Source organism: Acartia tonsa, chromosome 5 (assembly GCF_053477335.1).
Source record: "Acartia tonsa isolate MP-2025a chromosome 5, ASM5347733v1, whole genome shotgun sequence".
NCBI classification, from domain to species: domain Eukaryota; kingdom Metazoa; phylum Arthropoda; class Copepoda; order Calanoida; family Acartiidae; genus Acartia; species Acartia tonsa.
In genome coordinates, this window is record NC_137264.1 from 25609976 (window position 1) to 25635379 (window position 25404).

The following is a 25404-nucleotide window of genomic DNA, read 5'->3' on the forward strand; positions in this document are numbered from 1 at the left end:
CACAAAACTTTCCACATCTGCTCTTTGCCAGAGCCGTAATATTTTCTGTATGTCTTTGGAGGATGCTTTGATGCTTTTTTCTCACGTTGTAAATTACCAGGTATATTCCTGTTATAGTTTTTATTAACTTTTTAAAAGAAATAATATTTTTTTTATTTTAGATTCCCCCCCCCGGGCCCCCCCCCCTCAATTTTTAATTTTAGTTTTAAAAATCAAAATTGTTCTTTTTTGGGGAGAGGAGGAAATTTTGTTTCTAGGGGCGATTTCTCTTGGGAGGGTGGTGGTACCCTTTCCTATATAAACCTTCCTAGAATCTATTATAAGCTACCCTGTGAAGGAGAACCATATCAGCTCCAAATCCTGTTACTTTATTGTAAAGATTAAAGTATTTACAATCATCAGTAATCTTTTTAATAACGTGTAATTCTTGTAATAAGAAAACTGAACGTATGGGATCAATGATTATATTCTTTTTGTACTTCTTTCTTTAATTGGTTTGTAATCTTCAGCATAAAATCAATTTTGACTCCCCTTGCTTAATTATGTGAACTTTTTAGTTCAAATATGACTTGCCATTTATTTTTAAAGATGCAATGTATGGTGCTTATTCCTTTACCAATGTTGCTACTATAATATCAAATTAAAATTTTAATTTAAAAGTTAATAATTCCTGAAGCAAAAATAATTTTGTTATCCTTAAGAGTGTAACAATTGAGTACAGGTACAGAATCATTGTAAGTGTACAACCAACTTGGATTGAAGGCGCAATTTTCATCCTTTGGGTCCTGGCACGTATCAGTTCTATCCTGAATGTTGTCAGTAAATCATCACAAATAATAATTTCAATTATGTCTTGAAATTAGAATTTTGTTTATGAGATCATGTAGGACATATATTTATATAGAACCTTCAATGTCTTTAGTTTATATGAATGAGTAAAGTATTAAATAACGAGTAATAATGAAATATTTATTACTATTATTTCTGGGTTTTTTTTATCAATAGCAATTTCCTTTTAGTTTTGTCAGCATAATTTAGAGTCAGAAAAATCAATAAATATATGATAGCAGTTTTGTTTCTACAAATTTTTTTTTTTTTGTCTGACGGAGGTCATAATAATTATTAGGAATATTATTAGTTTTTGGAATATTATTTGTATGTTCCTGCATTTTATAGCTGCAAATGTAAAGCATTAGATTTAGTAAAATTGCAGAAAGGAGGGGACATTAGACTGATAATTGCACAGTACACAAAGTTTAATAAAAAACTTTTCTTATTTTTCTACTACAAAACTTTGGGTACTTTGATATAATTCTGCATGGGTTGCTTATTAAGTGTCAAAACGATTCAGCCAATAGTTTTTTCTTTACAGAAGGGGTAATTGTATTTATCATCATCGGGGATATTAATTAATTTATTGTTCATTGTCTAATCCCTTTAGATCCCTGTTATATGGCTTATGACACCCAGCTGTTTTGGTCAGAATAATATAACATATAAATGTAATTATCTATAATACAACGTAGCTTGATGTCTGTCCGTCCGTCTGTCCGTCTGTCTGTCCGTCCGTCTGAAGCTTAAGATCTCGGTAACCACTGAACCGATTGGATTCTACTCTTCATGGTATATACCTATTGGTCCTGTGGTGGTTTTAAGCTATTTTCTTGGGGGGTGGGACCCCCCCAACCCCCCAAAAAACAAAAAAAATCCCCCCCATTTTTTATTTTTTGTAACCTTTGTGGAAGATTTCCACACTTTTTTTACCATCTCTTGGGGCAAAGCCCCTAGAGGCTAGGGGCGAAGCCTCTAGTGGCTAATATATATAGAGTTAAATAAAATTCGTCAAGGCTCCTAAAATATCGAAATTATTACTCCTTGAATCATATACCTACCGCATAACGCTGGACTTATGTTAATATACTGATAGCAGAGAAGTAATATTATTATAAACCAGCTTATACCAACAACAAAATTAAATCTAAACAAGGATGACAACATCCATAAAAGCGAAGCACTAAAACGGTAGGACAAACGGACCTTAACACTTGTATAGTATCTGAACTGAAAAATCGGAACATAAATGTAAATATGTCGAATCAAAATTGTAGGTAAATTTGTGGAAAAACTGTTTAAAAACAGGATAATGTTTATGGACATTAGGGCGGGTTCATATCGGAATTAGACAAAGAGGGGATATGCAACAGATAAAATTAACCTTTAAAACATTTCTGACCGAAAAAGAATTTTAAAAAATTGAGTTTTAGAACGCGACCACTAAAAAATATATTTGATTACTTATTTATATGCAAAGACGACATTCAAATTTTTTTTTGAATCAGAACTATGGCTTCATGGTGCTCCCTGGAAAGGCCTTGAGGAGCTGAATCAGGAACTTTTGTCCGTTTCAAAATATCTCGTTCCTAGCCTTAGAAATCACTAAAAAGACACATTTTTTAAAGATTTATTGAGAATTGTCCAATTTGTTGAGGTTTTTTAGATTTTCTCAGGCTAGAAACGAGATTTATTGAAACGGTTAAAAGTTCCTGATTCTACTCCTCAATGCCTTTCCTGGGAGCACCATGAAGCCATAGTTCTGATTCAATAAATTTTTGACTCCCATTTACAAATAGCTATACAATTAAATGTCTGGTCGTCAGCGGTTTTAAGACTTAGGATAAATTTTAAATCATCCAGAGGTGTATTATACTCATACAAATCTTTTGCAGATCCCCGCTTTTGCCGCAGAAAAAAAATGATCAAAATCGACCCACCCTAATGGACATACTTACATTTTTGGACTTGATTATAGAGTTGCTTCGTTTATAATATTGTTCTTTGTTGTCCCAGGAATCAATATACCAAAAATCAGATCAAACGGATAATTAAAACACTTGAAAATTTGTTGTTAAAAAAGTAGAAAAATCAACATGTTTAAAATGGACGTACGGACATTCTGGTAATGATTATAGAGTTGCTACGCTTTCTAAATTGTACCCAACTACTACAGGAATCATCATGCAAAGTTTGAAATCGATAGGACAATTCTAACATGCCTAAATTAACGAATAAAAGCTATCTATCTCGGACGGACGTACGGACGGACGGACGTACGGACGGACGTACGGACGGACCGACCCTAATTATAGAAAAGCTTCGCTTTTAAAAAGACTGTGAGGCAAGAAAAATAGTTGTGAGCCGCCCTGGAATAGCAGTGTCAAACCCTGGATCCCAGCTGGCAAAGGTGTGTAGCGGGCAAAAGGAGAACCCGGACATACAAAAGCGTAGACAGCTGTGGCTAGATAGCCGGCAATGTGTAAGGAGGGAGGGGAATTTCGCTCAAGAGCTTAATAATGTGTTAAAATTGAGGCCAGAGAACATTACATTTATTGTGGACAACCCTGATAAGTGCGAAAAGTTAGCAAAAGTGAGCAAATTTAGTAAAGTATTGTGTGCTGCGAAGCTATAGCGTGAAAGCTCAGGCAGAACATCTGCAATGTTTATTGTTATATAAAAGGGACTGTAAACGTAAATTTTTCTCATCTTAATATCAAATCTTAACATTATCTCATTCATAATATCTCACAGATAGAGCAAAACGCGCTTTTGTTTGCTTAAAAAACGGCTTTTTCCAACAATTTTTATAAGGTCCAGGGAAAGGAAGAAATTTTCTGGACTATATAAAATGTGCATTAAATTGCTTTTTTCTCCCATTATAGCTAAAATTAAACTTTTTCACATAGTTCTTGACTTTTCCTAACGGTTAAGCTGACTTTTAACATAATCCTTGCTTTAAACCAATGTATAGTTACTTAGAAATTGATAAAATAAGCAATATTTTTTTATTGAAAACCAAATACAATAACAAAGCTAGAAACAGGTTTTTTATTAGTACCCAATTAACTTTAGATGGCCCATCTCTCGCCCACCTTTAATTACAAATTTGTAAATAATAAAGACGCAATATTTCTTTATAAACAGTCTGATAAAAGTGTAAACTAATTCTCCAAAGTGGGTTATTTATTGTCCAACACAATAAAAAATGATATTATTATTTTAAATAACCTATGAGATTCAACCCTTTGTAGACAGTGAGGTATTTTTTTGTCAATAATACGAATTTAAAATAGGTCTTTATTACCTAATTACTACGTTATAAAAAACTAATTGGCAATTTTACATCATGTTTTTTCCTTTTTCCCTCCCAAAATACCATAAAATCAAGGCATTATACCTGGATATTTTTGTTAATAGGACGTTTTTGGTTGATCGGTGTTGTGAAATGTGCTTAGAAAATGTTAAAATTTGATAATCAGATGAGAAATTTTTATGTTTACACTCCCTTTAATGTGAAAAGCGATAAATAACCAAATAGATTAGACATTTGATAAGGGTGAACATATAATTCACCAGCAATAACAATATACAGTTATAATCCCTGCACAAAAAAAGATTTACACCATTAAGGGGCTATCTACCCCCTGCTCTTGATATAGGGTTGGGTTGTTTACACTAAACTATCCATCAGTACAGATATAATCAACTTGACATCTGATAAACAATCCTAAACACTCCCATATGTGAAGCTGAATTGGAAATGCTGTTTTGACCCACCTATGAATCCCAGTCTCTTAAGCAGTCGATCTGGGATATTAGCACAAAATGAGCTTTATATCGAGAAGCGTACGCCCATGAGGACCTGGAGCTTTTGATTAATGAGCTCAACAGGGGCGTACGCAATATCAATGCAATGCGCATGTTGCAGGAGCAAGAATTTACATCAGTGCCCAGCCTCCAGCAGATTGGGAGAGGAACGAGTTTACCAGCAACCATGACCGGCCCCAGGATGTACCCAGAACAGCTGCCTGCCAAGCAGATCTCCAGGATAAGTTTAATTCTATTACCTATATTGATCTTTTATATGATGAATTTTGTGGGACAAACCTTTGCCTTTGCCTCATGCATCAGCTGTCCCCGATACTAAGCTGCAGAGTCTGGGGCCACATGAAGGTGACCTCCATACCCAACATCCTGCGCCCGGCCAAGATTGACCCCGAGGCTTGCTGGGACCTGGCCATGACCAGGGTGTATTCGCTGCCAGGCAAGGTGAAGTTTCCAACTAAACCCCCTGTTGTTTTCCACAGTGGACATGGTGGGAGCCTTGGTGTCCACCAGACTCCTAAGGGGTTGGATGTGAAAGTGAAGATGTCCTCTACAAGAATGAGCTGGTGCTTCAAGAGCGGTGGCTACTTTGGCAAGAAGAAACATATGTCATAGAGAGGGAGAGAGTGGAGTCCCAAACAGACCACCTGGCCTTGGAATGCCCCTACTCAGACCTATCTTGCATCACTGGGACCACCACCTACGCCTGGGAACACCTTGGCCGCGAGTGCCCGCTGCCCACCATCTGCCGCATCTACCCCAGCCTGGTGATTGATGCCTTCCTGATGGACCACAAAGCCCAGTTTTTTATCAACATGACTGCCGAGACCTCCATCATTCAAACAACCAACCACCCCTTCCTGTACATATCACCAGATCCAGCCGCCACTAAACTGCCATAGGTTATAGCCCACAATGTGGCCATTCCACTCCAAGCCAAGGAAACCGCCACCAACTGCTGAAAGCTCCAGCAACTGGACCCAGCCCACCCCCGTCAGGATTCAGGGAAGTGTGTTCTCCATCCTGCGGGGAGATGTGATGCTTCAAGGCACAAATATGTTATCAGGGAGTCCAAGGTGCCAGTGGAACCAATTGGGTTTGTGGACGCAGTGACCAAGGTATACAGCCAGCATGCAACCAAGGCCCCATGCTCCTCCACTTACCCTCTGACTGTGCATGTTGGGGAAGGATGGGTCAAACTTACCCCGGCCCTCAAGAAACGGCCCCCGCCCCTCGAGACGCCAGAGCACCTGATGATGCAGCCCCTGGACCCCTTCTCATCTGGGGGCCTGTACAGCCAACAAGAGTTAGACGACTGGAGACAGCTCTTGTCAATTCCAGCCTATAAGGCAGCCCTGCTGTCCAGCCTATCATACAGCAGCTGTGTACAGCAAGGGAGCTGTGAAGCTGAGGGGACCAACCGTCTTGTGCCCTATGACTTCAAATTCAACAAGTTAGTGGATGATCTGCCTAAGTCTCTGGATTTATGGACCGCCTTCCGCCAAGCCATCCATGAGTGGGGAGATGGCGCTGTGGTCCTGTGCCTGCTGTGAATTGTATGATGCCTTTACTTTAACCGACTTGTAGTACAGCTTTGCTTCCCCTGCTCTATCCCTAATTTTTTGTTCATTCCCCTTTTAGCTACGGGAGAAGCCATTGTGAATAGATCAATATAATGTATTATGCCTCTGTGTAGTAACTGTACATTTAACATTTTGAATTTTTGCTCAATCAGTTATACATCTGCTGCTCCCTCCCTGGCTCAGGGATGGGATCAGCTTTCTATAACAACTAATTTAATATGATATCTTTTACTATGCCAATACTTATTCTCATATGTGTGCCCTTAATCCAAGTGTTATTATGTTATGTTGTAAACCATTAGTATTTAAGCTGCCCTTAAACAATAAACATCTGAATTACTGTTGGTTATAGTTATTGGCAGATCAGAACCCACGATCATGGCTCAACAAGTAGTGCATCCGCTCGTCGTCAGGAAGGTGATAGGTTCGAATCTTGGTCCAACACCGCGTCATAACTAAAGAAGTTAAAAATGGTTCCCACTGCTACTATGTAGGAGCAGATATTAGATCAAGAATTAATAAAGCAAGTGCAACTTTTGCTATCTTAAACAGGGGCGTCCAAGCTTTTTATTTTGAGGGGGGTAAATTTTTTTTAAGGGGAGGGTAAAATGGCGCGCGAAGCGTGCCGCAAATTTTTTTCCCCCCCTCCAAAATTTTTACCCCGGGGGTAAAATTTGCTTGGGGGGGGGGGTAATTACCCCCCCTGAAATCTGTTGGCAGGGGTAAAATTTGTTTACCCCCTCCAAAATTTACCCCCGGGGTAAAATTTTGGGGGGGGGGTAAGTTAAATTTTATCAAAAATTTAGTATTAAAAATTTTTTTGGTAGATATTTTCTATTTTGGGGGGGGGGGGTAAATACCCCCTCCTAAATGGTTGGAGGTGCCTACGGCACCCCATGGTAGGGGTAAATTTTAAATGGGGGGGGGGTAATCGCCCCATTCCCCCCCCCCCTCTTGGACGCCTATGATCTTAAAACCAGTTTGGAAATCCAATAAATACAGTGAAAGAACTAAAATTAAATTATACAATAGTAATGTTAAATCAACACTAATGTATGGTTCTGAATGTTAGAGAGAAAATGTTCAATATTTCAAGAAACCAGATGCATTTCATAATACATGTCTATGAAAAATCTGTAGAATATAGTGGCCTGAGAGAATATAAACAAAAATTTACACAAAAGAACGAATAGTGAAGCAATGTCATTACAAATAAAGAAGAAATGTTTATCTTGGCTTGGCCATGTTATTATTATTATTACGTATTTTATTGGTTTTTAATCAGTTTATAAAAATGAAATCACAAACATATTACTAAAAATATAAAATTGAAAATTATTTACAATTACTACATAAAAATAAATTTGGTTTCTTTCATGTGCTCCGTCTTCTTTGACGTCTAGTCTAAGTGAGGGCAATGGCATCTTTTTCATTAACACAAGGATCTATGATTATCCGGATTCTCTGTTAACACTGAGCCGTCAGCTTAGAACTGAAAAAAAAGAATGAAAGTTTAAGTTAGAAAAAATACATAGTTAAAAGAAATATTGACAGATATTAAGAAAGAAATACTAAAATAACAAACAGTTTTTCTTAATGGCCCTGTAATAACACCAACTCTTTTATCCTCTTATCCACTTATCCACTTATTATATGCATTCTGATATTTAGGAAAACGCATAAAAATTGATCTGTAATTCTTTAAAAACTCTTTTAACATTGACAATACAGGTTTAATTTTCTTATTTCTACATTCAAAAAGAAACCAAGCTGAAATAATAATTTCTGTATTGATAATTATAGCTTTATAGAATGGTATATTAGACGGTGCTCCCAAGAAAACAAAATTTGCAACCCATGTCATATTAGATTGGTAAAGAAAATTGTTAAAATATTCTAAAAGTAATTCTGTATTTGATGAACAATAAAGATAAAAATGACAAGAAGTTTCTCTAGGGGCGGTAAGATTTAAAGCAATTGTACATTGTGTACATGCTGGACTAGTGTCACTAAATTTTGATAAATTTGCATTAAAATGAAGAAGATTGTTAGATAATTTAAAAGCAAAGTCTCTTATGTTCATGGGAAGATAGGATAATCTCCACATGCACATAAACCTTGATTCTCTATTTATATCTATTTCATTACTGAGCCATGTATTTCTAGTTTTAACGGGTTGACAATTTGTTATCATAGATTTGGATATATCTAAGAAGTATCTAAAATCTTTTGCTCTCAAATTGGGTTTTGAAATAAAGACCAATATTGAAGCAGATTTTTGAGAGAATTTTGTTTTACACTTATTTAAAAATACTCTTAGATTATGTTTCATTCTTAAAAATTCATTTGGGGTTACATAACAAGAAGATTTCCTACAAAATTCATCATAATTTAAAACATTGCCAAAGTTTGAAATAAAATTACTTAAGGTAAGATTTTTTAGTTCATTACCGTACCTTAACCATGAGTTTATTGTAAAGAAATTGTTATTAATCATATTTCCTTGATTATCCTTGAATAAATGATTGTTTACAACTTGGGCAGCAAGAATATTTCCACTAAATTTCCAATAATAATCACAAAAACGTAAAAAAGCTTTAACTAGATTGTACAAAATTGGGTTAGATTCTGGAATAATTTTATCAATTTGTATACACTGGTCGCCGGAAGGGAAAAGCAGTTTTTTGAAACAGGCTCTCTAAGATTATTACAGATTCTGATATATACATATATAGACTAATGAAAAATGCAAAAAACGAAATCAAAAGCGTTCCTTCTTGGGAGAAAATGCGGGAAAAAGATTTCAGCTATTTTTAACCAAAAATTCACATTAGCAAGCCTGTAAAAGAATATATACACATTTTAAACATGTCATTGCTCAGCACCTAGAAGTGGTAGAAAAATGCTACACATACCATTGTAAAGCTCATAACCTCTAGTTTTCATATTGATATATAACGTATTTGAACTATTATTAGTTTTTGAGCTACCTCTGAAGTATACACAAGTTTTAAAAATGCAGTTTTTTCTTGAGAATTTTAAGGTTGATAATTGTTACACAAACCTTTTTCAAATTATATAACTTAGCATCTAGGCAGGGGCGTCCAAGCTTTTTATTTTGGGGGGGGTAAAAATTTTTAAGGGGGGGGTAAAATGGCGCGCGAAGCGCGCCACAAATTTTTTTACCCCCCCCAAAATTTTTACCCCGGGGGTCAAATTTGATTGGGGGGGGTAATTAACCCCCATGAAATCTGTTGGCAGGGGTAAATTTAGTTTACCCCCCCCAAAATTTACCCCCAGGGTAAAATTTTTGGGGGGGGTAATTTAAATTTTATTAAATATATAGTATTAAAAAGGCGCGCAAAGCGTGCAAAAATTTTTTTATTAGAGATTTTTTTATTTGGGGGAGTATTTACCCCCCCCAAATTGTTTAAGGGGGTAAATACCCCCTCCTAAATGGTTGGGGGTGCCTACGGCACCCCCAGGGTAGGGGTAAATTTTGAATGGGGGGGGGGGTAATCGCCCCCTTAACCCCCCCTTGGAGGCCTATGCATCTAGGAGTTATAATTAATATTAGTTATATAATTATTTTATGTAGGTAAAATTGTATATTTTGGGTACGTTCAATTTTAGCTTAATTAAAAATTGTCCTTGAAATGTGTATAGTTTGTATTAAAAACCAAGGAGGGAGGGGGGGGGGGAGTTTGTACACTTATGGGAAATGAAATTCAGTAAAAATGTTTGCCCTGGATGTTTTTAGGCTTGTTGTTATAATTATTAACCTTTTTGTAAAATGTCTTATATGATTAAATCTACCAGTAAAACTTTAAAAATTGAATTTTGGCACTTTTCTTCTAGGGTCTAGTGGGTTAAAACAGCCCCCAAATCAAGCAAATTTTTTTAATGTTAACCTTTTTTTACATAATTAAGCTAAGTAGTCACTAAAGATTTAATTTCTTCTTGGGGTCAGTGGGATATAACACCCCCCAAAACACTAAAATTTAAGGCTTGAGCTTATTTTTAGAAATATCAAGATGATTTTTAAATTCTCACAATTGAGATAAGTATCCACTAAAGACTTCATTTTAGCACTTTCCTTCTTGGACTAGAAGGGTAAAACAACCCCTTTAACATTAAATTTATATCTCAGTATCATATTTTGCCCTGGCTGTTTGGACTTGTTGTTATAGTTATCAAATGATTCTCTTGAAAGAGAGTGCCTAATTGAAATCTATAGTGATTTTTAAAAAAAATATTCATTAAGAAAATCAGCCCAATATTTTTAAAAATAAGCCAAGAACTTAAGTTGTAGTAGTTTTGGGGGCAGTTTGACCCCACTAGTCCATACAAGGAAGGAAAGTGCCAAACTTAAGTTTTACTGGTAGATTTAATCATATAAGAGATTTTACAATGATCAGGTTTATAACTATAACAACAAGCCCAAACATCCAGAGCAAAATTTTATACTGACTTCCATTGCCTATAAGTATATAAACTCTCCTTCTTACCTTGAATCTTATAAGTTTACAATTGGGGGGGTGTTTCACCCCACTATCCCCTAGAAAGAAAGTGTTAAAATGAAATCTTTAGTGGCTACTTATCTCAATTATGAGAATAAATTTTAAATTAAAAAGATCATCTTGATATCTCTAAAACTAAGCTCAAACCTTAAATTTTAGTGTTTTAGGGGTGTTATACCCTACTAACCCCAAGAAGAAAGGTGCCAAAATTAAATCTTAAGTGACTACTTAGCTTAATTATGTAAAAAAAAGGTTTACATTAAAAAAATTGGCTTAATATCCCAAAAAATATGCTCAGACCTTAGATTTTAGTGTTTTGGGGGCTGTTTTAACCCACTAGACCCTAGAAGAAAAGTGCCAAAATTCAATTTTTAAAGTTTAACTTGTAGATTTAATCACATAAGACATTTTACAAAAAGGTTAATAATTATAACAACAAGCCCAAAAACATCCAGGGTAAAACTTTATACTGAATTTCATTTCCTATAAGTGTATAAAATACCCCCCCCCCCCCTCCCTTCTTAGTTCTTTCTACAAACTACACACATTTCAAAGACAATTTTTAATTAAGCTAAAATTGAAAGTACCCAAACTATAAAATTTTACCTACATAAAATAATTATATAACTAATAATAATTATAACTCCTAGGTGCTAAGTAATATAATTTGAATAAGGTTTGTGTAACAATGAAGTATCAAACTTAAAATTCAAGAAAAAACTGCATTTTTTAAACTTGTGTATACTTCAGAGGATAGCTCAAAAACTAATAATAGTACAAAAATGTTATATACCAATATGAAAACTAGAGGTTATGAGCTTTACAATGGTATGTATAGCATTTTTCTACCACTTCTAGGTGCTGAGCAATGACATGTTTAAAATGTGTATATATTTTTTTACAGTCTTGCTAATGTGAATTTTAGGTTAAAAATAGCTAAAAATCTTTTTCCCGCATTTTCTCCCAAGAAGGAACGCTTTTGATTTCGTTTTTTGCATTTTTCATTAGTCTATATATGTATATATCAGAATCTGTAATAATCTCAGAGAGCCTGTTTCAAAAAACTGCTTTTCTCTTCCGGCGACTAGTGTATAGATAATGGGTTTTCCGGATCTGCAAGAAATTGTCTTAATTCTTTACCCCATGAATCATTTGCTTTAAGACCTTTTAAAAAAATGCTAACTTTAAGACTAGTGAGAAATTCTTTTGGGTTAGGCAGGCCAAGCCCACCCTTGCTACAGTCAAGAAAAATTCTATCCTTAGCAATCCTTCCCCCTTGTTTAAGAAAACCTACAACACACTTTTCAAAGTCTGCTAAAAATTGGTCTGTTGGTTCGAAAATTGAACCCAGATATGACAATTGTGAATAAAAATATGTTTTTATAATAGAGACCCTTCCAGGAATACTAAGATTGAATAAATTCCAAAAATTGCGCAACTTTACAACTTTTGTCAATATTTTGCCCCAGATTAAATTAGTGTCATTTAAAGATTTGTGCAAGCTTAGACCTAAAATTGTAAAATTATCTGAAATTTCAAAATTAAGTTCCTCAACTTTTCTTATAAAATCTAAAGAAGGTAACCCACCAGTTATAATAATTTGAGTCTTAGAGTTGTTAACTTTAAGGTTTGATAATTTTCCAAAGCTGGTCAAAATATCATAACATTTTTGGAGAGATTCTGACTTTACTTCCATGAAGTTTTGCATATCGTCTGCAAAACCACTTGCTACATTTACTTTATTTTCATCTCTGTTAAAATTGTAAGGAATTGAATTTGGAATTTTAAGAGTATTTGATAGACATAATTTTATAACGAGTGGGTTAATTGCAATTTTAAATAAATTTGGAGATGGAAGGTCTCCTTGAATAATACCTAACTTATTTTCAAAATTTTGTGTCAAACCGCATTCAGTCAGGATACAAGATTTTCGGTTTTTAAATGTTGAAGATACCATTAAAATAAATTTTGGACCAAAATTAGAGAACTGCAGTACAGATTGTAAGTAGGTATTTCCTATTGTATCAAATGCCCTCGAAAAATCAATTATTAGACTTGCTAAAGGAGAATTTGTGGAGTTTGATTTTGAAAGCAGTTCATATACATTTATTAAACATTCTTGTATAAAATACTGATCGGAATAAGCTTTCTGAGCATTATGTATTATGGAATCTACTACAGTTTTTAATCTTAAATTTATAACTCCACTATATAGTTTATAAGGAGATGTAAGTATACCAATGCTACGCCAATTTTTGATATTAGAAAGATCTTTATCTCCACCCTTTGGAATTAAATTGCTTCTACTTATATTCATCATACCTCTTAACTCCCCTTTATTAGCCATATAGTTAAAACCATGTAACATTGTATCTTTAATTAAATCCCAAAAATGTTTTATTGACGCCATAGGTATGCCATCTAAACCAACAGCAGCATTTAAATTAGCATTTTTAAGAACGGTTTCCAGTTCAGACATTTGAATAGGTGACTCAAGATTTATTTTATCTTCTTGCGATAATTTAAAAGGGTCAAAAATTGGATCATTTTCATTTCTTTCAAAAAATTCTTCAAAAGAAATTTCTGGTTCAACGGACGTGCTAAAAAGTTGTTTAAAATGATTAACAATAAAATTTTGTCTTTCATTATCATTTTGAATAATATTCCCTGAGTAGTCTTTAATTGAAGATAAAGATTCATGAGAGTTCTTATTTTTCAAAAGTTCAGAAAAGCTTCTAGTGCTTTTCTCATGGTTCAATAAGTTAAAATAATTTGTGTTTTCCAAAAGTCTTAGATTTTCCCTGTGTTCAATTTCCAAAAGTTTTGCCTCTATTTCTTTAAAATTAACAGAATTAAAATCACCAATACTTCTTAAATGTGATAATTGATCAGACAAATTGTGTTTTTCCTCCTTTGTTGTTTTAAACATAAAATGACTGAAATGAAATACATGTATTTTTTATTTCATTTAATAAACATTCTAACATTAAGTCCGGTTCCAAATTAGTATTATAAGACAAAAAAGTTTCAATACTGGGAAATAGTGAACAGTTTTCTTCAATTTCATTACTATAAACTTCTAGTAAATGTTTACAAAATTTGTCATTGGGTAGCTTTAAGATCGTTTTTTCAAGCCCCTGAATATACAAAGATAAAATATTGATCCTATTAATTAGTAGAGTTAATTCATTTTTATTTGGAGGTTCTGTATTATCAACCATAAAGCTGTACACAGAAAATTTTACTGTAGAATATAAATGTTCAATATTAAGTAGAGAGCTATCAATAACTTTTGGTCTAGTAATATTCTTACTTTTTCCAAAGAAAACGACAGGTTTATGGTCAAAAAATTTTGATAGCCTATTTGGATATTCAACTTTTTTAATTAAAGGACTAAATTGTGGGCTTGCCAAGCAATGGTCAATCCGTGACCTATTTATAGCTTGTACACTAAAAGGAATATAACTATAAGTTTTTAAATTTGGATACAGAAGTCTAAATTTGTCTACAATAAATCCATCCCTTATCCATGAAACTAAAGTTTTTGTGTGAATTAAGTTAGGTATTGCGCTCATGTTAAGAATTTCATAATTATTCAAAACTACGTTAGAATTTATAGGCAAATCACAAGTTAAACAGTTTAGATCTCCCAAAATAACAAACTTAGAGATTCCAATACTTTCAATTTTTTGTTTTAAGAGTGAATAAAAATCTTTATTTTGAGATTGAGTTGGACCATAACAGTTAATGATAAGCATTCGTTCATTATTTATATGCAAATCAACAATAAGGACATTTTCACACCTAGATTTAAATATTCTATAAACTTTATGACAAAAATTTCTCTTTATCATTGTGATTACACCACGATCCCCTTTTGTGCTATTAAGATAAATATCATAATTTCCGAATTTACTTATCATTAAATAGTTTTTAAGAAATGTTACATTATTACCCACACGCGTGTCTTGAAGTAAAATTATATGTGAATTTGTTTTTAAAACTGCATTAATTTTCATTTTAAACTTACCCCCATCCTTATCTAAAGAGGCTAAACTTAAATTTAGTGAGTTCATATTTTGGCTTATAACTTTTACATTGTCTAAACAAAAGGAATTTCCAGATGAAGGCTGGTTTACTGGGGGAGGAGGACTTAAAATTACTTCTTCAAATATTAATTCCTCGCCTTTTTAAATTTAGGATCCCCTGACATCTTACAAAAGGAACTAAAATTTGTCTTTAACTTAAAAATGTTTATCCCTTTTTTGAATGATAGAACTGAACCAAGAGAAAAAGTGTAATGTTTCAAAATATTTTTTTGCAATTTATGAGAAATGTCAATGTAAAAATAAGGATGATAAAATTGGGGTAAATTACAACCAAGGGCAGAAGGGGGAGAACGAAAAAGGGGGAATAACATTTCACACTTATAGTAAATATACCATTTAAAAGTAACAACAAAAAGGAACAGTTTATATAAAACATGCATTATTTTAACAAGAATAATTTTTTAAACCAATGCTTATTTTGTTTACTCACATTTGTATATATTTACTAGAGAAAGGTTGCAAGAATTTGGTGTTTTCAAGCATTGCTTGAGGCGCAGGAGTTTTAAAACTTTCTAAAAATGTCCAGTTAGTACCCATCCTTGTTCTGTAAGACACCATTATGGATTTTCCGGTTGCGCTGGGCCTAATGAGAATTTGCTTAGAGGTTAAATCTATGTCCTCAGATTTAACATTTTGGTACTTTTCTCTTAAACTTTTAATAATAGGAAACAATTGTTTAGGCCAATGAAAGTTAACATCTAACCCCTTCGTCTTTAGGGCCTTATCTAAAGCAGCCTTTCCTTGTTTAGTTTTTGATTTTAGTAATACTGGAACGATAAACTTTTCATTTTTCTCAAATGTTTCTTTTGCTAATGGGGTAATTACTACGTCTGATAAAACTTTAGGGGTGAGAGTAGAAGAAAGCTTTGCCTTAACCGTTTCAATCAAAGAAATGTCAGAATCCCTATCAATATGAACGCCTAAATCCAAGTTGGGGACCTTACTACTTAGAGAAGCAAGCATAGTTTCATTGCACAAATCTTTGTACCCTGCTGACCGTTCGATATCAGACACAAGGTCGCCAGAAGCCACATTGATAGCTACGGTGGCCTCTAGTTTCTCAATTCTTTCAATTAGCGTCTTCTGGTTATTAGATAACCCGAAAACAAACTTAGACAAATCATTCATCTTAGATTCTAGTTCAATAAACCAATTGGTTATTGGAGCTATGATTTTAGCCTTTTCACTAGGCTTCCCACTATTACTTTGACTAAGCTTATCTAGTTCATCCCTAATTTTTCCCGTTGTCTCAGTTATTTTAGAGAAGTGGTCAAAAGTAAAATTATTCCAATCTTTAGGGGTATTGGAATTTTCTCGCTGCCCTTCAAGGGAGGAATTAGAGTTAGAGGTAACGTTATTAGTCATGATCAATAATAATAAAATGAATTACCTTCACTAATATATTAAACTAAAGATGACTATCACAAATATCAATACTTTTAAATAAACACAAAAAAAGAACTTATCTTAAATTTTCACTTGTTGAGCAGATTCGATGTGTGTTGGGCGGTCAAACTTGATGAGTCAGCTGTAGAATTAATTACACTTGTATTTGTACTGGTTAGCCAGGCGGTCAAAACTAGATAATCTAGTCGGTGTAGAGTTATAAGTTGGGGTAGGGGAGGAGAGTGGTTAAGACAACCTTTCACCTCAAGCTCAACTGAATAACTGTGCCATGTATTTCGCATGAACGATGAAAGACTTACTAAACAAGCCTTCAAATGAATCAGGGGAGGAAGGGAGGTCTAGTCCAATATATACTTACTAATTCTGAATCAGGGGAGGAAGGGAGGTCTAGTCCAATATATACTTACTAATTCTGAATCAGGGGAGGAAGGGAGGTCTAGTCCAATATATACTCACTAGTTCTGAATCAGGGGAGGAAGGGAGGTCTAGTCCAATGGCTCTGTAGTGAACATTAACATCATCTTCGCTTCTATAATAGTAAAGTTTAGATCAACATTTGTATTCTTACCTGGAAGAGCAATTTTTATGTGAAGATTCTCCGACCAAATTATGCCCTATTTTAATTATTTTATTATTCCAACCGTTTATTTTGATTGTTAATTTACATCTTATTATATAATCCTTTTATAATAGTAACTGGATGGCTATCTGTGTGTTTGTACTGAATAATCTCTCCTCTTCAGTAAAGCTACTTATAGGTCCAGAAAAGGTTTATATTTATTTTTGGGGCCTCGGCATTTTCATGACAAATGACAAATACAAATGAACAAAACCAAGATTTAAAAGTTAAAGAACCCGGACAAGTCTAAACCATACTTGATATTAATATGATGTCTAATAAAGTATAAATATTTATAATTTTATTCATTTAATTAAATTATTTAGATCCTACGCTTATGTTAACACAAAGCCTTATTGTCATAGGGATCACCATTTTAAAAGAACTTTTTTTTTAACTTTTATGATTTTTGTTTAACCTATTCGTGACGAGCTCCCAAAGATCAAAGTTTTGATTCAACGGGGCTCAACAAAATAGATTTTTTCAGTAATTAATCAACAGAATTAAAAAGTAAGGTGTCAAATAAAAGATCTTATTATTTTTTATCATAATGGCAATTTTCTTCTTTTTTTGTTTAGTACCTTAAAACCAACTTAATTATAAAAAACTTAAATTACTTCAAAAATAAGATTCTTTTTTTAAAAATCACAAAAGTTAAGACACATTCCTTGACATATTTAAACAACTCTATCTTCCCCTGATGGACGGACGAACCGACTCAATATGTTAAAAGCTTTATCTTTACAAATGTTGAATGTTTACCTTGTAATATCATAAACAGAAATATAATCTTCCACCGGTTTTGATTTCAGTGATAAAATATCTTCGGCTGTCGACATTTTGATTATTTTCTTCAGTATTATAAAATAGAAATTTGTATAATCTCTTGAACTAATAATTGCCCTCCCCCTTACTTAAACAAACCTAACCTGAAATAGCCATGTAAGATAATTTTTGATAGCTTCTGCTTTGAAAATTCCTAATATTAGGAAATTATTATGATGAGTTTTCTTGAATGCATTCCTATTACAAAAGCTTATGTACCCAACTTTTATATAATTGCACCTACCTAAAGTAAGATACATTTTTTTTGAATAGCAACTCTTTTACAAATAGGTAAATTAAATAACCTACAAAGGTTGCAAGACATAATTAGGTCTTATTTTAGTACAACCCAGAACTAAATCTTACTAATATAAAGCATGATTACTCAGCCTAACCTCCTGCAGACAACCAATCATGTGATTGCACGGCGTCCTAACTTTGCATGGTAGTAAATTTCGCCTGTTTGGGGCCAAGGAATTGATTTTGTCTGTATGACGCGATGTTTAGCCAAGATTCGAACTTCACCTATGCGTGTTTTGCCACAATCATTTTTAAAACCATACCCAATGTAAATCTTGTTATTATTATAAAGTTATACAATTAATACAATTTCACCTAAACTGTAAACTATAATTGTCTTTTCAAATATAAGTTTGTTACTAGTAAAAAAGTATTAAATAAACTACAAATAGCCGGAAAGTTTCATGGTGTAAAATCACTTTAGTAAGAAAATGATTTAAATGTAAATTGAAAAAAATTGTCTAAAGTTACTTGTCGATAATCATCCTTATATAAAAGCGACAGAGTATCTGTAAGTCTTGTGTAGCTTAAGATCTCGCTGGACTGATATGGTTCTCCTTTACAGTGAAGCTTCTTATAGGTACAGGGTCCCTCCATCCTTCAAGTTAACCTCGAGGCCTCTAGGGACCTAGCTGCTAGTACCTAAATATTGAGATATCTATTGATTTAAAAAGAAAATGGCTTGATTTGGCTGGTTATTTTAAGAAAATGATAATCTTTTTTTAGGTTGAGTGCCATATTAATCTGTGGCTTTGATATTTATGCGGAAGTTTTGACACGCCAAGTTTTATCAATATTTTATATTTACCATGAGACAGGGAATTTCAAATTTTTATATTCCTTTAGGTAAGGGAAATTTATTATGAAATACAAGAACAAAAATTCTAACCAATTCTGGAAAAACTTAATTTGGTTTTTCTGTTCGGTAGATGTATCGCCCCTAGCCTCTAGGGAATGGTGGAAGTGTCAGAGAAACATCTACCCAAAAGAAATGAAAAAGATTCCCTAAAAAGAACAATTTATTTGGACTAGCTATTTCGAATATCTTTAGCTTAAAAAATTCCTTATTATGTTATTCTATTACTAGCGGCTACGCCCCTAGAAGCCTCTAGGGGACTGGTACGACGGGGAAAAGTCGACCTCATCCCATTTTAAATTTGAGTTTCAAAAGAGTTGAAAAAATATTTTTTTTTGTGGGGGGAGGGGGTTGAAGACACCCTCTCCAAAAATAGTTTAAAACCTTCCCAGGACCTATAAGAAGCTTCACTGTAAAGGAGAACAATATCGGTTCAGCGGTTAGCGAGATCCTTCGGGACAAACAAAAAACTCTTACTACTTTATATAATAGGATACATAGGATATATTTCATCTCTCGTAAATTATAATGTCCCTGTCAAGATTTTGTTTTCTTCTTATTCAATCAGTGCAGTGTAAGAATGTAGTCAAAATGTCATTTGATTTTTAGTTATGGGAACTATAATCTCAATGCCATAAAGTAGAATTTAACCCTAAAAACTTAGCCCCCTATTTAGATTTTCAATCACCTATTTTTAAAAGGGTCGGTCCGTACGTCTGTACGTAACGGATAGCTCTTTTCGTTAATTTAGGCGTGTTAGAATTGTCCTATCGATTTCAAACTTTGAATGATGATTCCTATAGAAGTTAGGTACGAGTTAGAAAGCAAAGCAACTCTTTAATCGTTACTAGAAAGTCCGTACGACCCAGATTCTACCAACAATGAAATTAATTCGGAAAAAATTTGTTGGTTATACCTTATTCCTGCGTACGACCATTTAAACATTTTTAACTTTCTAAACATCAAATTTTTATGTGATAAAATTATCCGATTGGTCTGATTTTTAGAATACTGATTCCTAGGACAACAAAGTACATTGTCATAAGCAAATCATCTCTATAAATATATGTAAAAATAATTAAAATCTGCCTAAATTTGTTGTAAAATTTTAACAATCCTCTAATCCCATTGTATCATAGTGTAAATAGCATTGCTAATAACATACTATTTATCTATTTGTTCTGTTTAAACCTATTTATATGTTATATGTATATATCCAAAAAAATTATCTTATTAAAATTCGATGTAGCAAGAAACCTTATATAATTATTTGAATATGTTTGTCCTAAAACTGGTATTTTCAGCTTATACAACGGCCAACCCATGTTATGAAAGTACCAAACTATGCATAAATTATGTGAATATGTGTGATAATTTTATTATTATTATTTTGTATGCTTATGTTGAAATACATATATATGTATCTATCTATCTATAATCAAGTCCTAAAAATGTAAGTATGTCTTTAAATAATATCCTGTATTTAAGCAGTTTTTAATCAGATTTACATACAATTTTGTATCGTTCGACTTTTATACATATATTCTGATTATTCAGTTCTGACATTATACAAGTGTTAATGTTCGTTTGTCCTAATGTTTCAGAGCTTCGCTTTTATGGATGTTTTCATCCTTGTTCTATTTATAATTTAAAGTTTTATCGTTGATCTACTTTACAATAATTACCATTCTTTTCATGTATAATATTATTTAGACGTAATACATATCAGCAGTAAGTAACAGTTTAACATCTCTAATCCAATTTGGTATGTTCTATGTTCTAGTCTTGAAATCGACACTTCTCCAAATAGCAAGAAATGGCACGTAACAGAGTATCTGTGTTCACAATTAACTCTAATTTATATCCAAGTAGAAGCTAATATCCCAGTAGAGAAAGAGAGAGAAGTAGAAAAGCATGTTTTTGTAAAACTCTACTAATTACACCATAAACACAACAGATATTTAGATTAAAGTAAGAATCTACAAGATACAGCATGACCCTCAAAAAAGTATTTTTAAGCATCTGCAGCCCTTATTTCTCAATGAATTATTAAAAAATGCATATGTCCTTGTTCTCTATAGTATTCCACGTAAGTAGATATAAAAATATTTTTTTTACCTCCATTAACACCGGAGATTTTTAGTGCTAAAGTTTTGAAAAAGTGACTGAGGAAAAAGTAACTTTTAACATGAAACGACTTTTTTAGCAAAATTAAGCTAGAAATCCTTTTATTTTTGTTACTAGCAGAAACTTTATACAAAAATGAAATAAAAAATTTAGTTTTTGAGTAAAAAGCATTTTTTTACACATATTTTTTGAGTCTTTTTAGTTTAATGATATTTTGAAAAACTTACTTATTAGGCAAAATTGTTTAAGATTAAAAAACCAAATAAATCTCTATGAATATAGCAGGAAAATTGTTTTTGTTTCACAATCCTAACTTTAATAACAAAAAAGTTATAAAGAAAATAAAAATAAACATAATGATTTTTTAGTCTAAAAAGCTTAGTTTACCCCCTATTAAATAATTGAGATGTCAGAAAAGTAGGCGGAGCAACTGTCATAATTAATCCTTTTCTATAAATAAGGGTTAATAAATAACCTAAAATTTGCAAATAATCAATTCATTCAGTAGTATTTTTTGGTGGAATAAAAAAGAAATAATTAGTTAACTTGTTTTTCTTTGTGTCTCATTATTCAGTTGCCAGAAAAAAATAATATAACCATCCAAAAAATAAGAGAAACAAAAAAAATTCTTTTTCTCAGTCACTTTTTCAAAACTTTAGCTCTAAAAATCTCCGGTGTTAATGGAGGTAAAAAAAATGTTTTTATATCTACTTACGTGGAATACTATAGAGAACAAGGACATATGCATTTTTTAATAATTCATTGAGAAATAAGGGCTGCAGATGCTTAAAAATACTTTTTTGAGGGTCATGCTGTACAATGGAAAATTTATAAAAGATAGCATATTATAAATAGAATACCTACAAGAAGGATGTATAAAATACCAAATACCATGCATCTAAAAATAAATAACTCTTTTAAAACCATTCAAGCAAAACATATTAACCTTGTTTCTCTTTCATTTTAAGTTATAAATAATTTTGTGGCTTCATTCTTTTGTGGGGGAGGGGTGCGGTAATTTTTTTTTTTTGGGGGGGGGCTTCATTCTGTCTACATTCATATAGAATTAGGCATATTTTTCCATGAAAAGCAAAGCCCCAGCGGTTAGCGAGATCTTGAGCTTCATCAGGACTGAGGAACATACATCTTTATACTTTGTATCATACAAGAAGCTGCGCTCCTAGCATCTAGTGGGTCTATTTTGAAAGGGATTTGGAAGGACGGAAAAATAGCCTAAAACCATATCCAGACTTATTTATAAAATAACATAGTCTAAAAACATTACAGGGCCAATAAGAAGCGTCACTGTAAAGGAGAACTATAACCAAAGAAGATAAAGTATAGAATAGAATCCAGGTAGAAGATTCTGCCTGGCTAGCCTGAAGTAAAATTGGAACTTTTGAAAGACCAAAACGGCTATAAGGCTGTTAGTAAATAACATGATTTCAGTAATTATTCAGAAAAAATATTCAAAATAAATTCCTTTTGCAATAGTTTACTAAAAGCCATGTACCCAAGAATCCAGCTTCCTCTTCCCTATTCACAATGGATTAAAAATGAATTTAATGTGCATATTAAGCCTTAAAAAAATTTAATTATGTAAATTTTACAAAAAAAAATATTGGTCTCAGTATTTATATTATAAAACTAAGTTGCGCTCTTATGTTTGTTTTTAAACAGCTGATTTATACATGATAGCAACTACATCCATACATTAACTTGTGGAAGGGGGGGATGGGGGAGGAAGGGGCTGTACCCATTTAGCAGACTCTTAAAAATTACAAATGTGGTCAATTGTACTTACCAAAATTAAAACAAGAGTATGTACTAGTGACAACTAGTCATTGTGATTTGTACTTTAGCATTATTGTCTTTACTGCGCAAGTCAAAGATTCCTTCAAATTTCCCAGAAATATTTAGGGTTTTCATTTCTATTCCTCCTTATTCTATGACTATAACGGTTCAGCGGTTAACGAGATCCTTCGCTAAAGACAAAAAAGTAATATTAATAGGATATATGCATATTGTATATACACTAAAAGCCATTTGTGCCTAATTGTGCCTTACTTAATGTAATCTGAACTGCCTGAATACTGAAAAGTAAATACTCTATTTATCATCTTAAGTGGATCTTTACTTTTATATAAAAGAAAATAATACATAACTTTTTTATGTACTATGAGTGATGACGATAAATTTAATTTATAATTTGGTTTGTTGACGTTTAGTTTCGCTTGAACAAGGTTCTTCTGCGAAAAGCGGAGTTAGGTAGGGGGTTGCATCGTATTTTCAAAGTAGCTTTTGAAAGTTTATTCTAACTTAGGTAAATGTTTATTATTGCCCCGCCGCGCTGGGGCTATTATTAGAAAAAAAGCTACTGTGAAAATACTACGAAATCCGCTACTTCGTTTTCTTTCTAAATCCAAAAATTTTATTGGGGGGGGGGGATAATTTTAACCTTTGACCTATATGAAGCTTCACAAAATAAGATCCTTATCAATCCAGCGACTAGCGAGATCTTATACTACAGACAAATAGACAGACAGACATGTAAATCCTCTTACTTTTCTATTAGGATTATTAAGAACAGTGACCTCTATGACACTATCCCTCCCAAAAATATTGCCCTCCATCCGACCTTAAATTGATGTTAGGGGCGAAGTCGTTGATAATCATTCGAAAACCGCAAATTGTCAACGAGATATGAATTTATTTCAACATTGTATATTGTGAAATAATTAGTTTTAACTTAATAGATTCTTATTAGGGTATTTTATGTTTTGTTAGAGAAAAGTAAAAGTTAAATTTGTGAAGAAACTGTATAAATAGGGGAATGTTCAAACGTCTGTCAAAATGCCATTAATATCTAGGACGACCAAGTGAGGGGGGAGGGTTATGGAAGTATATAAGATTAATCTCTTATAAAAATTTTACCCCTCACTTTATGGTGCAATTTTTAGCGCTTCAATTTACTTGTTTTCAAAAATAAGATAAATTTGGATCATTTTACACTAAAAAGCCTTGTTTTAACACCAAAACCTTCGAACCTTTTAAACCCTTAAAAGTGGAGGTAGCAGCAGATATCGGGAACGATTTTTAGTAGAGAAGCTACTCTATAATTCACTTTACCTGTCCGTTAGTCAGCCAGTCAGTCCGTAAACCTATGGGGGAAACGTGATTTTCTCGGCTCCTATAAAAGATAGAAGGCATAAATTTTTAGTGAAGATTCCTATAACATATGCTCATCTATTCTATACATTGTTTTGTCCATCTGTCTGTTAATTGGATGTTGTCATCCTTGGTTTTTTTCAGTTCAAGTTGAAGAGCTCAATTATGTGTTTATTTTTTTATAGCGAAGCTACTCTATAATTCACTTTGTCTGTCCGTCAGTGAGTCAGTCAGTCCGTATGGGGAAAATAGGATTTACTCAGCTCCTATAAAAGATAGAAAGCTGAAACTTTTTGTCAACATTCCCATAAATATGGAGCCTAATTAAGTATAAAACATCAATAGCGGTCGGAGTGCTTTTAAGAAGCGTTTTAGCCGCTTTTATTTGTCAAAACTGATTTTCTCGGCTCCTGTAAAAAAAAGAGAAAGCTCAAACTTCTTGTCAACATTCCCATCAACATGGAACCTTATTAAGTATAAAACATTTAAAGCAGTCGGACTGCTTTTAAGCCGCTTTTATTTTTCAAAACTGATTTTATCTGCTCCTGTAAAAGAGAGAAAGCAGAAGCTTCTTGTCAACATTCCCATCAATATAGATTATAAAGCATCAATAGCGGCCGCAATCTTTTAAACAACTTTTTATTAACTTTTACTTTTTGCTCCTACAAAAGATACACGACTGGAACTTCTTGTCAATATTCCCTTCTTTGTGCTTCATAAATAGGTATTAAAAATCTATGGTAGTCTGACTGCTTTTAAGCTGCTTTTCATTTTGAAACTTTCAGACATAAACCTTAATTTGTTACGGTTTCGTGATTTTAAGTTTTTTTCCTATTTAATTTCATATATATCTCTTTCTTTCCTTTTGCTATGATAACAGTTAATCTGCTCTATAACTCACTTTGTCCGTTTGTCTATTTCTTTATAGACTTTGTGCTCCCTACTTATGGATGTTGTCATCCTTGTTTACATTTATTTCACAATATTAATAAATGATTATTATATTTGTAAATGTTATGTAATATGTTGTATAATAATCTAAAAGATTTATATATTTATTGTGCTTTGGACCTTATTTGAGCATTTACTTTACTTCAGTAATACATAATATATGATCATATATGGTACTAAAATATTTGGTTAGAATCAAAGATGAAAATGTGGCTGGTTTTTTATAGGGTCCAAACCATAATCATAGATTATGTTTCTGCTTCTATAAAAATGGATTCAG

At 32.9% G+C, this 25404-nt stretch overlaps 1 protein-coding gene across 1 annotated transcript; it reads right to left on the reverse strand.

The window, feature by feature from the left end:
- Window positions 1-653: 653 nt before the first annotated feature.
- LOC145320074 (uncharacterized) lies at window positions 654-17763 on the reverse strand. Its single transcript, XM_080162514.1, has 3 exons — window positions 17660-17763; window positions 16735-16807; window positions 654-806 (listed from the first exon to the last, which is right to left on the reverse strand). The coding sequence occupies exons 1-3, from the start codon at window positions 17734-17736 to the stop codon at window positions 654-656; spliced, it is 303 nt and encodes a 100-aa protein (XP_080018640.1). The 5' UTR covers window positions 17737-17763.
- Between the last annotated feature and the right edge of the window lie 7641 nt (window positions 17764-25404).

Excerpts from the sequence above, each read along its gene's own strand:
- LOC145320074 (XM_080162514.1), bottom strand. The coding sequence starts at position 17,736 with ATGTCGACAGCCGAAGATATTTTATCACTGAAATCAAAACCGGTGGAA. Across the intron at positions 16,808-17,659 it reads TCTGTTTATGATATTACAAG|AAGCGAAGATGATGTTAATG; the intron begins GTAAACATTCAA and ends TTACTATTATAG. Across the intron at positions 807-16,734 it reads CCTCCCCTGATTCAGAACTA|GATAGAACTGATACGTGCCA; the intron begins GTGAGTATATAT and ends GACAACATTCAG.